This window comes from Pelobates fuscus, chromosome 6 (genome assembly GCF_036172605.1).
Source record: "Pelobates fuscus isolate aPelFus1 chromosome 6, aPelFus1.pri, whole genome shotgun sequence".
Classification (NCBI taxonomy): domain Eukaryota; kingdom Metazoa; phylum Chordata; class Amphibia; order Anura; family Pelobatidae; genus Pelobates; species Pelobates fuscus.
Window position 1 is genome coordinate 293,500,949 of NC_086322.1, and position 16,884 is coordinate 293,517,832.

At 40.7% G+C, this 16,884-nt stretch overlaps 1 protein-coding gene across 1 annotated transcript in view; it reads left to right on the top strand.

The window, feature by feature from the left end:
* STMN3 (stathmin 3) overlaps positions 1 to 11,808 on the top strand; it is a 33,165-nt gene extending 21,357 nt beyond the window's left edge. The window contains exons 3-5 of the mRNA XM_063459491.1: positions 766 to 941; positions 8,135 to 8,326; positions 9,363 to 11,808. Coding sequence (XP_063315561.1) covers positions 766 to 941; positions 8,135 to 8,326; positions 9,363 to 9,422 — 428 coding nt within the window. The 3' untranslated portion in view covers positions 9,423 to 11,808. The remainder of the gene's footprint in view (positions 1 to 765; positions 942 to 8,134; positions 8,327 to 9,362) is intronic.
* The last annotated feature ends 5,076 nt before the right edge of the window (positions 11,809 to 16,884 follow it).

Here is a 16,884-nt window from a genome sequence, read left to right on the forward strand (position 1 = left end):
CAATCAGATGTAATTTACCTTAAATAATTGTATCTCAATCTCTAAATTGAACTTTAATCACATACAGGAGGCTCTTGCAGGGTCTAGCAAGCTATTAACATAGCAGGGGATAAGAAAATCTTAATTAAACAGAACTTGCAATAAAGAACGCCTAAATAGGGCTCTCTTTACAGGAAGTGTTTATGGAAGTCTGTGCAAGTCACATGCAGGGAGGTGCGACTAGGGTTCATAAACAAAGGGATTTAACTCCTAAATGGCAGAGGATTGAGCAGTGAGGCTGCAGGGGCATGTTCTATACACCAAAACTGCTTCATTAAGCTAAAGTTGTTCAGGTGACTATAGTGTCCCTTTAATATACATATATATATATATATATATATATATATATATATATATATATATAAAACAAGGTGGCCCCAGTATTCTAAACTAATAAAGGAACCCTCTGTTAACAGTAGATATATATATTTATATATATATATATATCTTTTTTTTTTTTTTTTTTTAATTTTTAAACGTTAGTATGCACCTTTAAATGACTCTCTATATAGGTTATGACAGTCCCTAGCCTTACAGACGTTTTGAATAGGTCAGCATCTATTTTTCCTGTAATTTGAGATTTTAAATTTACCTGGAAACAAGACGGATTGTTAGAGATATAACAGGATAGTCCTTACTTAACAAAATGAGTTGGAATATATATTCAAGTAAAAATATTGTCTTTAATTGGTTTTCTATTCCTTTAAAAACTGACTCTCTTTACAGACATGGAGGTGAAGCAGTTAAATAAAAGGGCGTCTGGCCAGAGCTTCGAGGTCATCTTGAAGTCTCCCTCCGACTTGTCACCAGAGAGCCCTCCAGTTGCCGTGTCCCCCAGAAAGAGGGACATTTCTCTAGAGGAGCTGCAGAAAAGGCTTGAGGCTGCAGAAGAGAGGAGGAAAGTAAGTTTTGGTCAAATGCAAATACCAGGATTAACGGCGACTAAAAGAGTTACTCGCTAGAGTGAGGATTGTCGGGAATTCAAAAGTGAATTCTAAAATTAAGGCCAAACCAAAATTAGCTATATTAGTCTAAATTTTAAATTTCACTTTGAATTCACAGCAGTTCTCACATTACTAAATAACCCTGTAAGGGGAGATGACATTGGTTTTGGCTGCTTTTGTATAGGTATAACAGTTTGGTTCCACCAGATAAATAGAGGAGACTTATTTCTAATAGACAGGTGAGTTTCTTCGAGCTGAGGGGCTTTATGCGTTGGAGTGTTCCGTTAAATATGGAGTTGTACATTTTTAGGTTATATTGGCCAAATTATAAAGATTCTCTTACTCATTTTTTTTCCAATTCTGCAGTTATGACTAAATATGTGGAATTTCCTTGTCAGTTTAATAAAGATTTGAAACGAGCAAAGTTATCATTAAACACCTGCCTAGAAATGTAAAAATTAAAGGGACAGTATAGGTGGTACTTAGCTGATGTAGTGATTACGGTGCCATTAGGCTCTTTTCTAGATCCTTTTTATCTTTCTCAAGTTGGTTTCAAGTGGTTTGACCAAAATCGAGGGTTCTTAAGACACCACTGTTGCACCCTGTGTGACCATTGCTAATACGTTACTTACACTTCCATAGTAGCAATATCAATTTCATGCATTTATTTATTTAAAAAAAAAATCTTTATTTATATCTCACTCCACTCGTGAGTATGACAACATGAGCATAGCACATTGAACATAGAAATAACATTCAAACATCATGTTTGGAGAGAATCCAGGTCAAAATAATGAATTGAAACCCATAAGGTCAAAAAATAAAAATAAAATTAGCAACAGAAAAGTAAATGGAAAAATTGTAATGACATATTGGGTATCACAAGAAAAGCAACAGAGGCCTCAGATTGCCTTTCAAACTTGGTGATGTACACTGCCACTGCCTGAGGACAGCGTACAAGGTACCAGTCAGGTGACCGCCAAAATGGATGAGTGTCCCGGGGAAGACGGAGGTGTATTAATGCATATTTTAACACCATTCATTGGCTGAGCTTGTCAGCTGACGCATATAGCAGCTACACTGCTCCTTTGAGTTCCAGTAAAATAGCTTTACATAAGTCGTTTTGCTTTCCAGAGTTAATCAGTTATTGTTACTACTGATTGAAATGAAGACCTTGGACACAGAGGAACAAAGGATTCCTTTATGATGACTGATGGACATAATGAGGGCCTCATTGTAAACATCTGTTCCTTAACAGTAGCAACACTTGTTTCTTCTCCCCAAGCTCTTCTTCTGAAAGCCTGCCAAATTAACAAAAAATGTACCTGACCAATAACACTCCCAAGGTCTCCTTCTCCAATGTCACATTACTGCAGTGCACTTATAACATTTCCTTGTACTCTGTGTCAGGAGAGATAGCTCAGTGGATAGAACTCCATCTGCGGTGTCTGAAAGTCAACAATTTTATTAATCCTTTAGATTAAATTTCAACCGTCAAAGGTCCATGAAACAAATACTATCATTTAGACCACAGTGCTTGGAAATGGACAAGGTCATACATGTAGTTTTCCTAATTAAATGCTTAGATATTATTATATCAGCTAGGTTGCCAAGAACATTTTGAAAAGTCCGTGTCTGATGTCACCCACTCCTCTTGAAGCTAAAAATCCATATTGTTTTATACATTCTACTTATGTTAATTAAGTCTTTTAATTAATGTTAACTAACTCTAATAGAATTTTAACTTAAAGGCATTAGTGTTTTGAGTTAATTAAATGTATTTAGTTATAAAATATATATTTTATATATATTAAGGTGCAATCTGGAGTTGTTGAAGGGGTTACCTGGCTATTTAGCCTCAGGCAGATTGTCCCACCCACCTCTGCCTTTTATTATTTTTTTCAATCATTTCCTTGGTGGGCCCTCTTTATTCACAGGTCTACCAGACCGCTGGTTTCGCAAAGCACAACAACCTTTTCACCTAAAGTCTTGGCCTTTGTGTCTGACTACAGATATTTACTTATCATAGTTAAATACTGACATTTAAAAATTATATTAAAAAATAAAATAATATACACACAATATTTGTGGTGGAAAGATTCAATTTTCCTTGGACATGTTTGCAGCATTTGATGGATTCTTCAGTCTGCTTGTGAGATATTTATCTCACACAGGAGGCTGTGGGCAGGCAAACTGCCAGCATTAACAGGAAATTACGTTTTTTTTTTTTATCTCTGAGCAGAGAGATAAGAAAGTCTTTTCACCTTTTCCCTGCAAGCCCTAAAGTAAAAAAAGGTCCACTGTTTCTGAAATGCAAGATCCATGCAAGGTTCCAAATAACCACCTCTTTTCAGAAAGTGTGTAGGGAGGCTATAATCAAGGGAGGTCGTGCTAGGTCTGCAGATATAAATTTTACTATTAAATGGAAGAGAATAGGACTAAGAGTAAGACTGCAGATATGATCTTTGCACAAATTTATTAAGATGGTGTGGTTTTGGTGCCTAGAGTGACCCTTTAACATTTGCTACAAAATTTATTTTCCTCTAGGAAGATCTATGCAGGCTTTATTTCTGTACAAAGCACCACGTTTGGGATAAAGTTTAAACCGATTTTTCAACTTCTAATCTCATTGATAAATTATTATCCAACCATATGCCGAGATATCTTTAGGAACTCACCTTAGTCAGATTACAATTAGACTTTGTCATAATGCTTAATTGGGGATTAGGTAGTATAAGCAATTTGGGATTTGTTTCGAATACCATTGCAACTGTTTTTCTAGTATTTAAGGAAAGCTTATTTTTAGCAATCCTCATTTCAACCTCTGAGTTAGAATTCATTTTAAATTATCTATTAATAATTAGTATCATACTATCCAAATGAGTATAAACATGTTTTCTAACTGTTTTGTTGTTGTTCTTTAATTTAGTTTGGTTTAAAGGGACACTATAGTCACCAGAAGCACTACAGCTTAAAAGGACACTGTAGTCACCAAGACAACTTTAGCTTAATGAAGCAGTGTTGGTGTATAGATCATGCCCCTGTAGTCTCACTGCTCAATTCACTTTTGTGAACAGCCTGCATGAAAACAAAATGGTTATTTTCAATCAGATATTACTTATTTTAAAAGTTTTTATCTCCTGCTCTGTAAATTGAACTGTAATTACATACAGGGGGCTCCTGCAGGGTCTATTAAGCTATTATCAGAGAATGAGATAAAAATTCTAAATTAAACATAATTCGCAATAAAGGAAGTGTAAACATTAGATGACTCTTTACAGAAAGTGTTTAGGAAGGCTGTGTAGGTCACATGCAGTGAGGTATGACTAGGGCTGTATAAACAACGTTATTTAATTCCTAAATGGAGGAGAATTGAGCAGTGACATTGCAGAGGCATTATCTATACACTAAAACTGCTTAATTGAGCTAAAGTTGTTTTGGTGACTACAGTGTCCTTTTAATATAGTGATGTTGTGCCATATAGCCTGCCTAAGTCCACCTTTAGTGGCTGTCACTTGGACAGCCACTGGAGGGACTTCGTGGATGAAGTCCTGAAATCTTGGCACGACCCATGTTCAGTGTCTTAATGACCTGCATGAAGATGCTAAACGCTTTCCATAGAGATGCACTGAATCAATGCATCTCAATGAGCAGATGCTGATTGGTGCCGTGCCGCGAATTGCTGCACATGTACACTAGCCTTTCAGTGCTTCTCTATGGGGAAGCATTGGATTGGCTGAGATCATCAAGTTCGAACCCAGCCAAGGAGGCGAGAAGAGATAGAACAGCATGGCGAGGGAAGAAAGGTAAGCAAATCTGTGAATAGTGAATAGGACACTATAGCGTTAGGAACACATGTTTGTGTTCCTTAAATCTTATTTCATTTTCAGCAAACATAGCTGTGGTTAACAGTAATTTAATCGTACATGTGGGGATAACTGTGAAAACTGTGTTTATTAAGGCACTAATATTTGCACATCTAGTTGGTAAGCAAATCAATCTTATTTAGAATATTCATGATTCATTTTTTACGAAATTATTAAAAGTTCCCACATGGAGGGGCGGAGCTAGCAGCCGAGCAGAGCAGACGTGTGTAAGGCGAGCTACCCCACACTAAGCCAGAAAAAGCGTTTTTAAGCAACCAATTTCAAATACCTACAACCCAGAACTAGCCAATTCACGATGGGCAAGAAGTCCAAACATCAGGGACCCGTCAAACTAACGGGGGCCCGCGAAATAGGAGACCTTTTCCTCCGTACAGCTAAGGCCTCGGGAGACCACGCGCTAAAAGAAAATGGCGACCATGGACGAGCTGGATGAGTTCCCAGACACAGGGGGTCTACACCAACATTCCTCAGATGAGGATAACGAGTTACCCTCCACAAAAGGTGACATTAAGGCGCTACTCCGAAACATCCGCACAATGTTCACGGCGGACCTCGCTATAGTGCGGGAAGAGATACACCACGTGGAAGGCCGAGTTAGGAAAGTGGAAGAGGACACGCAGTGCCTTAACGCAAGCTACCTAACGATAAAAGCGCAAAACAAAGAGCTTCAACAAGCACAGATAATACTCACAAACCGCCTAGATGCCTTGGAAGATCGGCATCGGAGCCGGAACATAAAAATCAGGGGAGTCCCGGAGACGGTACCCCAGGAGGAACTACCACACTACGTCAGAAGGCTCCTGACCACAGTACTAACCTCAAAACAAGCCAAAAAAGCCTTAACCCACAGTGTCTACCGCATCCCAAAAGCACCCAGACCCCAACGGGGTCCCCAAGAGATGTCATCCTGCAGCTCCAAACAAGGTCTGCACAACTAGCCTTCATGTCAGCAGTGAGGGGACAGCCATCCTACTCGTTTGAAAATGCCGACTTGACATTCTATCAGGACCTGTCCAGACTCACCTTGATATGGCGGAACCTGTTCAGACCACTTACCAGCACACTGCGCCGACATTCCATCCTGTATCGCTGGGTATACCCTAGAGGCCTGGCCATCTCCCATGGAAACACAACTATCCGCATACAGGAACCAGCGGAGATGGACAATGTACTTGCAGCACTGGATTTACCACCCGACGCAACACAGGGGACCACTATACCGCCTCCGAAGACCCCACACACCTGGGACATATCCAAACTAAAACCGTTCCAACCATCTGGATCTGCCACGGGACCAACCACCTCTACCGGACCGCGGAGCACAGGCAAGCTCCCTACGAACACCTGAAGAATTAGGTGAGAGGCCAGAACCAGGGGACTTTGGACGTACCACTAACAAGAGGACTCTTACCTAAACTTGCTCCACACTTTATTACCTAGACTTTACATTAACTCCAATATGATTTTGATAACTCGCACTCAAATCCATCCACACGCTACTCACTCAGAACTGCAATACTCAGCACACAGACAACACTCCCCCAGCCACCGAAAGGGGTAGACCTTGAAGAGAAATACCCGTCAGGACTACCTCCAATGCAGATCACACTCCTCACGCCCCTCACCCATAGCTAGATCCCTAATGCACAAACACCTCCTCCTATCGCATACATACTAAGCCACTTAGAGCATAGCCATCACACAACGAGCAGACTAAAAAGACCCACCGGTCTGCCCACCCCCCCATGAGCTCGGGGTAATAGAGCCCTTCTCACGGCACTTAGACCACACACGCACACAACACGCAGAGAAGCACTCCACTGCGGCTTCACCAAATCATCCGAGGAACCTAACCTCCCCTCCTGTCAGACCACACAAAAAGCGGGCTCCCAGGGACACACACTGATAGGATACCTAAGGGTATAGAGCACCGCCATCATCCCTACTTAAGCTGCTCCTGAAGGGCCTAGCTGGCCATTAACCTCACTTACCTATCATGCTCACAGGTAGACGCACCATACAGGCACGCAAGCCCTCGTATACCACAGAAACGAAGATCCACGGAGACCCATCGAAACACCCCAAACTATAAAACAAGTGCAGTACTAGCACAATGCATTATGACTAACTCATAGCACCAGCGATAATATCTGTAATACTGGGCATTATATTGCGGGTGAACTGACAACGTCTCCGCATACACTGCCTACAGATCAAAGACATACAAAACATCCAAACTAATAGGGGAACACACAAAACATTCTTTACTGAGCTGCAGCAGGGACGACTCACTTTCAGTGCACACTTAGCTAAGCATACCTCCATTAAAGCTGGGTGCCCGAGCAGAACACGATGTAAATGCAGTACTTAATACACGTTGCCCGTTGGTAATGTTATACCACCTGATATAGCCTACATACCTACATACCCGGTACCACGCACCATAACCCCTTAAGGACCAAACTTCTGGAATAAAAGGGAATCATGACATGTCACACATGTCATGTGTCCTTAAGGGGTTAAATAATGCAGGGAACCTCATACGAACCCTGTAAGCTACATATATGTACATAGCCATGCGTATATACCACAATCACTCCTAACCCACACAAACACTCGAACGCTGTTACCATGTTGTCATCATTATAAAATGTGCCGATACAGAAATTGCCACAATACCTAATGCAAATGATTACTAATTTGCCCTGGAAACGCTGTTGTGGCCAATCAGGGATGCTTGTTCAATGCTGTGCACAATAAAATAAAGAATTAAAAAACAAAACAAAAAAAAACCTAGGTTAGACAGCTCATTAGGGCAGCATGCTTATATTTATAAATACCTGACGCTAGATCAGCTCAGATGTCCTTCCCACCCCCCCTTTTACTCACTACTTACCAAGCGCTCCAAGTTCTGTCTACTTATCAATAATTTGCCTAGCATGTTAACCCAATCGTTTATAAAGACAAAGTTTAAGCCTCTATGTTTTACATTCACATGCCTATTGCAAATGCCACTATGTACAACCTTTTAAAACTGAACATACGATGATATCCTGTAAAGTTGCTATATATAAAAAATGTGCAGAATGTTCCACATGCTGACCAAATGTTAACATATGTTTAGTAATATGCTTGTCAAAGCCGTTGGGGCATGTCAAGCCCACTTGTTATATTTCCATGCACACTAAAATAAAGAACTAAAAAAAAAAAAAAAGTTCCCACATGTAGGCTATAGAACCTAAATATTTAGATTATACTTTTCAGTCCCAGGAGGCGCAAGTGCTGAAACAGTTGGCCGAGAAGCGAGAGCACGAGAGGGACGTCCTACACAAAGCGATAGAAGACAACAATAACTTCAGCCGGATGGCGGAGGAAAAACTAAACTACAAAATGGAGTTGAGCAGGGAGATTCGTGATGCACACCTGGCCGCATTGAGGGAGCGTCTCCGTGAGAAGGTAGGTGTTCTCTTCCTGGGCTAAATTCCATTCAAGGCAACTGGGCACAAGGCATCAGTACCACCTATTTCATATCATGTAATATATTTTATAAAAATAATGGGAAAATATGGAAAATGGGATCTAAAAAAGGTCCACACATGTAAGACCCTCACTCTGACTGAATCTACACAGAAATATCCAAAGCTGCACTTTAGAACCAATCGGTGTCTCCTAAACACCTAAGTTAATTTGAATAGTGTATCATGGGGATTGGAGAACAGTTCTTTAACTCTTCAACTGCCAGAGTGGCCTATGAGATCTAGAGCACAACAGCAGATCGAATTATGTTGTTTCTTAAAGGGCTACTCGCAATACTTTTTAAATAAATGTATTTTTAAATTTACAATGCATATTGGGCATAAGCTATATATTAACATGTAAAATAAGAATATACTTACCTGGAATCCAGCATCGGGTGAAGCTTTCCACACCCTGTCTGACATTTCTGCCTCCGTTATGAGGTCCAGTCCAATGCTTCTCATAGATGTGAGTCAAGGACGGGGAGGGAGGTACGGAGTCGGGTGAGGATGGACAAAGGAGAGAGGGGATAAAAAAACAAAACAGAGCATTCTTAAAAAATGGAGGGAGGAGGAAACGGCTGGAAGTTTTCACAGCAGCAACAGAGGGGAGATCGAGACGTCCCCTTACAGGTGAGCTCCCAGCACTACCTACAAGGGTTGAAGCTCACTACGTCTGTCACCAGAGTGCAGTGCGCACTGATGACAGAATACTGGGCTGCCTAAGCCATGTGTGCCAGGGGTGCAACTAGCCACCAGGACAAAACTGCAAATATCTCATTTCAAGCAGAAACAGTGCACATACTGATTTCTACCACTATGACCGAATGTAAAAGCAGAAGTGGTCATGGTATATGGATTAACTCTTTAACCATTTAACAGTTAAGATTGCCCTTTCTAATCTTAAGATATTTTCATTCCATATGTCCATTGTTATTGCTATCAGTCTATCTGATAACCTATTGCTATATTTACAGGAACTTCACGCAGCGGAAGTTCGCAGGAACAAAGAGCAGAGAGAAGAGATGTCTGGATAAAAGCCAACATCACACACGCTTCCACGTCAATTCCCTAAATCAGCAAATTATTTTATTTAAAGTTCATTCATCATTCACTCCATGTCACCAAACCTTTGTCTTTCCCCCATGGCTCCTTTAATCTCACCTTCATGACATAACCAACCTGGGGGGTTGTTTAAAATCCGTAGGATATTATATATGTATCGCACGCCTAGAAAAAAATATCTTCAAGAGAAGTGAGCCCCTTCCATATTTTATTCTGAAAAACCATATAAATCCAGATGACCGTGTGAGTCCCTTGTCGCTCGTTGGAAAAAAAAAATAGATATTTTGCACTAAGGAAGTTATGGATCAGTAAAGATTGGCAGGTGGACGCCTCTGAAGACCTTAGTGAGATCAATTCGGTCTGTTTAATGTCCTATGGATTAGTTTAGCATATTTTATAATGAAACAATGCAACAGCGTGCAATTTCTTTTAGCTTGTGTTGTATTTCAAACGAAAATTGAATCTGGTTATTTTGGTGGTAATATATCTTTAGTTTTGGTTATGTAAGAATAAAACTCTTGAGTATTCGATGAAAAGAAAAACAAAAAAAAAGGGAAAACATAACTTAATAATGGCTACATTAAAACGGAAGGATGTCAGACGGATTGGGAAAAAAAATGAAGGTAAAATAAAACTTCTCAGTTTTAACTCTGCGATTAAGATGAGAAATTAAATTTGGCCTTTACAAATCTATCTTATGAATTGCTTCCATACTAGGGAGATGTCAAGGATATGCAAGTCTTTTTAAAGTTTAAGTTTTTTTACCAATGAATTGTACCAAGAAATTGTCTAACCAGGCTCATGTGAGGCTCATGCCAGGCAAGTAGAAATTCACACCTGGTGAGTGTAATATGGACCACCCAGGCTTGCAGTGGCAAGTAACTTTTAAAGCCTGGTTGGTGGTGTAGGCTGCTGGCACTATATATAGAGAGATTGAGATTTGGATAGTCTATTGATTGGTGCAAAATGTTTGCGGTGACAATGATGCTCTGTGGGTCACACTCACAAGAGTGTGCTTGAGTAGACTCATTAGGCTTATATGTATCAAAGAGAAAAAAACATAATAAATGAAAGAAAACAGAATTATATCTCTAGATAAAATATTGTTTCTTCATTATATCAGATCATTCTCTCTTCATGTGATGTGTATGGTCCATCAAGCCTTTACTTTGATGTGTTTGAAATGATAAATAGTGTATGTTGATACAGAATATTATAGAGGTCCCTCGTGTTTGGAAGCCTAAGGTGGGAGGTTGCTTGGAGGCCAAGTTTGATTTCTTCTGGAGGTAGCTTGAAGGCAGCAGTTTATGTAACATAGCACTAGTGGTGGACTTGCTTGACTATAGACTTCCTAACTGTCTCTACAATGTTTCTCAGGAGTGACTACAGAGGCCTGTTAACTGGATGTATAGTTTAGTTTTCCAGTATCTATCTCTAAATTTAGTCTTCTAGTGTCTCTTATGGTTCTAGCATTTACTATTCAATACATTTCTCTAAGTATCATACCAATTTTGGGGTCTTGAAGTCTCTTGTCAGAATGAAGATATACCTCGAGGAGACTTTGTAGTATGTCAGGTTTGGCTCAATTTTACTGTTAGAATAACTGTTGGTGATGGCCAGTGATTGACACCAGTTCAACTTTCTGGGCATATACAGGCACACATATATTTTACACATAAAGAAATCTGGGTCACGATCATTCGGAAAGGTTTCAAAAGTATTTGGACAGACTACAAGATCCAGAAGAAAGACTGAAGGTCAAAAACATATAGGAAATGTACGTACATGAGAGTGGTGGATCTGTGCATTTGGAACAGGAATAATTTGTTAAATGGTCTTACTGTTTGTTGCCTAATCACTACTGAGAACCTTTAGACGCTAGAGAAGAGCCTGAATTTGCTACCCCCCTAAAAAATGTCAACAAGATATTGATATGTCAAACATATTCCTACACAGGAGGGGTGGAGGGGTTCAGTCTTTTTCTGTTTTGTTTCCTTCTACTTATCATGGTACACATTTGTAATGAAAGCATGAAAATAGGCCTTTCCCTTATTCCTAGCTGGACAGGTTGGTGGGGATGTCAAGGTCCAAGATAAGCTTGCAAGTGGTGGAAATTTCAAGCCAGTAAACCAGATTGTTGGTGTAACCATTACCCATTTAAGGTTGGACGTTTTAATTATCTGAAAGTACGTGGGCACAATGAAGGTATTATTGTCCTTTCCTCCTTTTAATGTTTTAAATATTGGGTCAGTGTAATTTGTATTGCTATCAGACCCCTGAATGCTCTCTGTATCTTCCTGTACTAAATCCTGTTGTCTGGTATGGTTCATAGCTTCTCATTAAAGTGCATTATCTCGAGTCATTCCTACAGGCATGGTGTGATATGTGTCTCATTGCACAATTATGTAAGTTTGGGGGGGGACAAATCTGCATAGACAAAATACATATATTGACAGCTGGTACGGGAAATCCAGAGATTACAACCAAAAGGGTCACTTACAGATCAATATATTACAATAAATAAACAAATCAACTTGGTGATTTTAGAGTTCGCGAGTTAAGGCTTTTAAAGTTAGAGGTTAGCTATAAGGTTAGCATTTGAGACTTTAGGTTTAGGGAAAAGAGTTTCGTATATGGGGTGATAGGATTAGGAAGTTAAGTATTTTAGTGTCAGGAGGTCATAGATAATTCAGAAATGTGTAAAATAAACAGCCTGTGTTAAAGGAAAACTCTTAGCTCCTATGGTATTACTTCCACTCTCTAACCCTAACAATCCAAACATCTGGATTCAAATTGGTTCCGAAGAACGAACAAAACAGTGTGATATTTGATCAGCTACATGCATGCTTCCAACTTGGGATCACTGAAATTACAACGTTCAGGAAGCTAAATCGGTGTGACTTGACGACTTTCCTTTTAAGCAAGGCTCTGTTTAGTAAAGCTAAATCGGTGTTCCTCTAAAATAATGATTGTGACTATTTATATAGATGAGGATCATAAAATAATCACAGATTGATACATGTATGCAGAGTTTAGGAGTCAGACCGAACAAGTTAGGAACTAGGGAGGGATGGATCCAAAAAATTTGCACTGGCCTTAAAATGACTTTTCTAGTGAATAAAAACCTTACATTTAAACTGGTGAGTTAATAATCTACATTTGGGCACAAAGGCAATCAAATTCCAATTCTACTCCAACAGAATTAGACTTTGATCACTAGAGGGCAGCACTAAGTGAGCTGTAAATAATATATGGTTCTATACCATAGAGATTTGGTAAGTATTAACACAATAAGCATTATACATCAAAAACAATACAGGGTTATTCACTAGCCTCGGTTGTGTGAGGACATGTACAGGGAATTTCAAATTTTAGGAAAAAGCAGCAGAATGGGAAAATAACAGAATTGCAGAATGCTTTGCAATTTTTGATAAACTACCACCCTGCCATTGTGTATGCCATGGTAGAGACGTATTCCAAAGGTGTTTGCCCCTTTCATTTAAAGTGCAACTCTTAACCCGACAATTTTTCACACAAATGAGTTTAAAACAATAATGCTAACAGATTAATATTATTTTAATCTAAATAAGCTAGTGTACGTTTAGCAGGACGTGTTACCGTTTCGTCGTAGAGGCCACCATCTTGCAATTGCATTAAATTGCTTTAAATCCTCAGTGACAGGTACAGCTTTAAAAAAAAAAAAAGCTCCCAGCTTCCCACAGTTCAGGACATGATTATTTGAACTCTCCGAAGATGCTCTGTGCCTAACATGCCTAGACTTAGTGAGAAATATTTGATTTGGGTTTTATATATATATATATATATATATAAAAAAAAATCTGCTTGAAAATTTTCAGCACAAAGTATATACAGTTATCTGTCTTATAAGCATACACCATTTATGATGACAGAGACACTTGTTTACACCTTGTTTACATCTGTGTATGATGCGCTGCCCTTGAGATGAAATTTGTAATCGTTGTAGGACTCAATAGCCAAGAAGACCTGGAAAAATGGCCTCCATAGATGCTGCTAGAAGGCCTAACATTCTCGACAGTTGTTTGAGAGAGAGTTGAGAAAGGAAGTTTATGCAATAACCTTCCACAGTGTGAAGAACCTGAGCCTGCCCCCCATTATCAGTAAGGAAGAATGGAAATTGTGAAGGCTTACCATAAGGTCTATAGGTGTATTTGAAATATGAAATGTTTAAATGTTTAAAAAAAATTACCGTATTTATCGGCGTATAACACGCACTTTTTCTCCCTGAAAATAGGGGGAAAATGATGGGTGCCTGTTATACGCCGATATACCATATTTACTTACCTGTCTTGAAGCGTGGGCCGGTGTTCAACGCGCACCGCAGTACTGGAACTTCAATTTCAGGTTCAGGTGGGACTGAAAGGAAGTGTGCACACTTCCTTTCAGTCCCGCCGGAAACCGGAACCTGAAATTGAAGTTCCTGTACCGCGGTGCGCGTTGTGAAGCGGCCCACGCTTCAAGACAGGTAAGTAATTATGGGACAAGGGAAAGTGCACTATGGGACAAGGGGAGGGGGGACACTATGGGAGGGGGGGGAGAACACTATGGGATGAGGGGGGGAACACTATGGGAGGGGTGGAGAATACTATGGGGGGGAGAATACTATGGAAAGGGGGGTAACACTATGGGATGAGGGGGGTAACACTATGGGATGAGGGGGGCAACACTATGGGAGGGGGCGGAGAATACTATGGGGGGGGAGAATACTATGGAAAGGGGGGGAACACTATGGGATGAGGGGGGGAACACTATGGGAGGGGGTGGATAATACTATGGGAGGGGGTGGAGAATACTATGGGAGGGGGTGGAGAATACTATGGAAAGGGGGGGACACTATGGGATGAGGGGGGGAATACTATGGGAGGGGGGGGAAATTTCCTGGAATTTCCTTCTTAAAATGAGGTGCGTGTTATACGCCGGTGCGTGTTATACGCCGATAAATACGGTATATTTCAAATACAAACATACCCAAAAATCATTCAAATCCGTTCAGCCTTACGGGAGATAGATATAAGTCACCTTTGACCGACCGCAAGCACATTTTCATGCCCAAAAGAGTTCCATAGAGTTGGGCTGTGCGGTCGGTCATTTCACACAGAAAAATGTCTCATTCGAATGCACGAACGGGGCCGTTCGTGCAAATAGCCCAGTCTAACAGTGCGTTCGAATTGTCGAATGCACTTCGATTCCAGCCGAAGGGTCAAAGTTCATGAAAAAGTAAGGGTCAGCGATGTTCTGCAAATGTGTAGCCGATTTTAGTTCTATAGATTCAGTGGCACGCACCGCTGACCGCGTTTGACTTAATTAAAATGGCCGCCGCCACGTGTTCGGTTTTCGAATGGCGGCCACTTCGACTACATCCGAAATGCCAGTTTAAAAATACAAATCCTTTTTCTGGAAGTTAAAGGGCCAGCAGCAGCACAATAAAAATCCATTATGCCCAAATCCTGTATTTAAAGGGCCAAACCTCCCAGGGACCATAATCACATGGTAAGAGGCTAGCAAGTAGTCCTCTCCAGGCACAAGTAGTGATGTTAATTTCACCACAAGAAAGATCCTCTGAATCCTCCATATAGGACTCAGGGTACTCCTCCTCAATATCACTGAGCTCAAATTCAGAGTTCAGTTGGGCTTTTGCCCTTTTCCAAAGTCTAGTCGATTTTGCCCGACTAGTGGCTATTTTGCACGGTGGTAAATTAATTGCGCCATCTGTCACATGTATGGTACTGTCCATCTCTATTGTCTTGGAGGAGTGTTTAGCCTTATATAAGGCCTTGCGGCAAGGCTGAAGCAGAGCAGGTGTGAGTACAGGTACACCTCCATATAGGACTCAGGGAACTCCTCCTCAATATCACTGAGCTCAGATTCAGAGTTCAGTTGGGCTTTTGCCCTTTTCCAAAGTCTAGTCGATTTTGCCAGACTGGTGGCTCTTTTGCGCGGTGGTAAATTAATCGCGCCATCTGTGACATGTATGGTACTGTCCATCTCTATTGTCTTGGAGGAGTGTTTAGCCTTATATGAAGCATTGCGGCCAGGCTGAAGCAGAGCTGGTGTGAGTACAGGTACTGCCCCCTGAGTAGTCGGCTGAGCCGATCTCTGTGACGGTAACAGGGTCTGGGCAAATATATGTGAAAGTGAATCAGACATAACCCCCGTCACTGACACCAGGGCCAATGTCATTGTTTTTGTCATGGAAGTGTCAATTAAAGCCTGCATGTCAGCAGGATCAGTAAAATCAGCCTCATCTCCAAGGATACCTGGAGACGTTTCTAAAGTAACCTGCATGTTTGCTGTAAACCCAAAAGGCACAGAAAGGTCCTGCCAGGCTGCATCGTAAATATACAGACAAACCTAAGCGAATGAATAAAGTAACATAATACCAAAAGGAAAGGGTTGAGTAACCCTCAAGTAAAAAATAAATAAATAACTAAACAGGATAAAGAAATTAAAGTACTCACAATAGTGAAAAAATAGCAATTGTAATAGAAAAACGCAGGAGCTGCCCGGTGGCCACTACAACTAAACCCCAACTTAGATTTCAGGCAGTTGGGGGGCAGAGCAGCGGCCAGACAGGTGAACGGAGGGAAAAAACAGCGTGATAGCACTGTGCAAGGGATAAAGATCCTCAAAGACGCCCCTGAGCCTCAATTGATGGTAATCTTGGGGCCAGAGAGGCCAGAGGGGAAAGAAATTATCAAAGGATATACAATAAAGCATATAACTGAAGCAAATGAAGTAAATAAATCAAATTAAGTTAAAATGAAGTAACTAAATTATATTTATAAATATGAAAATATTATAATTAAAGGACAACTGTAGGCACCCAGACCACTTCAGCCTAATGAAGTGGTCTGGGTGCCAGGTCCATCTAGGGTTAACCCTGCCTGCTATGTTTCACTGAGGGTTAATTCATCCTCTAGTGGTTGTCTCACGGACAGCCGCTAGAGGCGCTTCCGCGATTCTCACGGCGAAAATCAATGAGAAGACGCTAGACGTCCATAGGAAAGCATTGTTAAATGCTTTCCTATGGATTGACTGAATGACTGACTCTTGCCGCGCATGCGCATTCAGCGGATGACACCGGAAGAGGGAGGAGAGTCCCCAGCACCGAGGGAGCCCGACGCTGTAGAAAGGTAAGAGTAAACTTTAACCCCTTCAGCCTGGGGGGAGGGGGACCCAAAGACCCTACAGAGCCAGGAGTTTGTTTTCCTGGCACTATAGTGGTCCTTTAAAATGGAAAAATTATAATAACTATATTAACCACAGTAATGAGATTAATAAAATAAAAGATCCCACAGTTAAGAACCGTGGGACCCAGTGTCACTTAACTGAGGGAGCAGCAAAGGAAGAGGAAGTACTACACTGGACAACGCCTAGTATGCTATGAAGAGGATG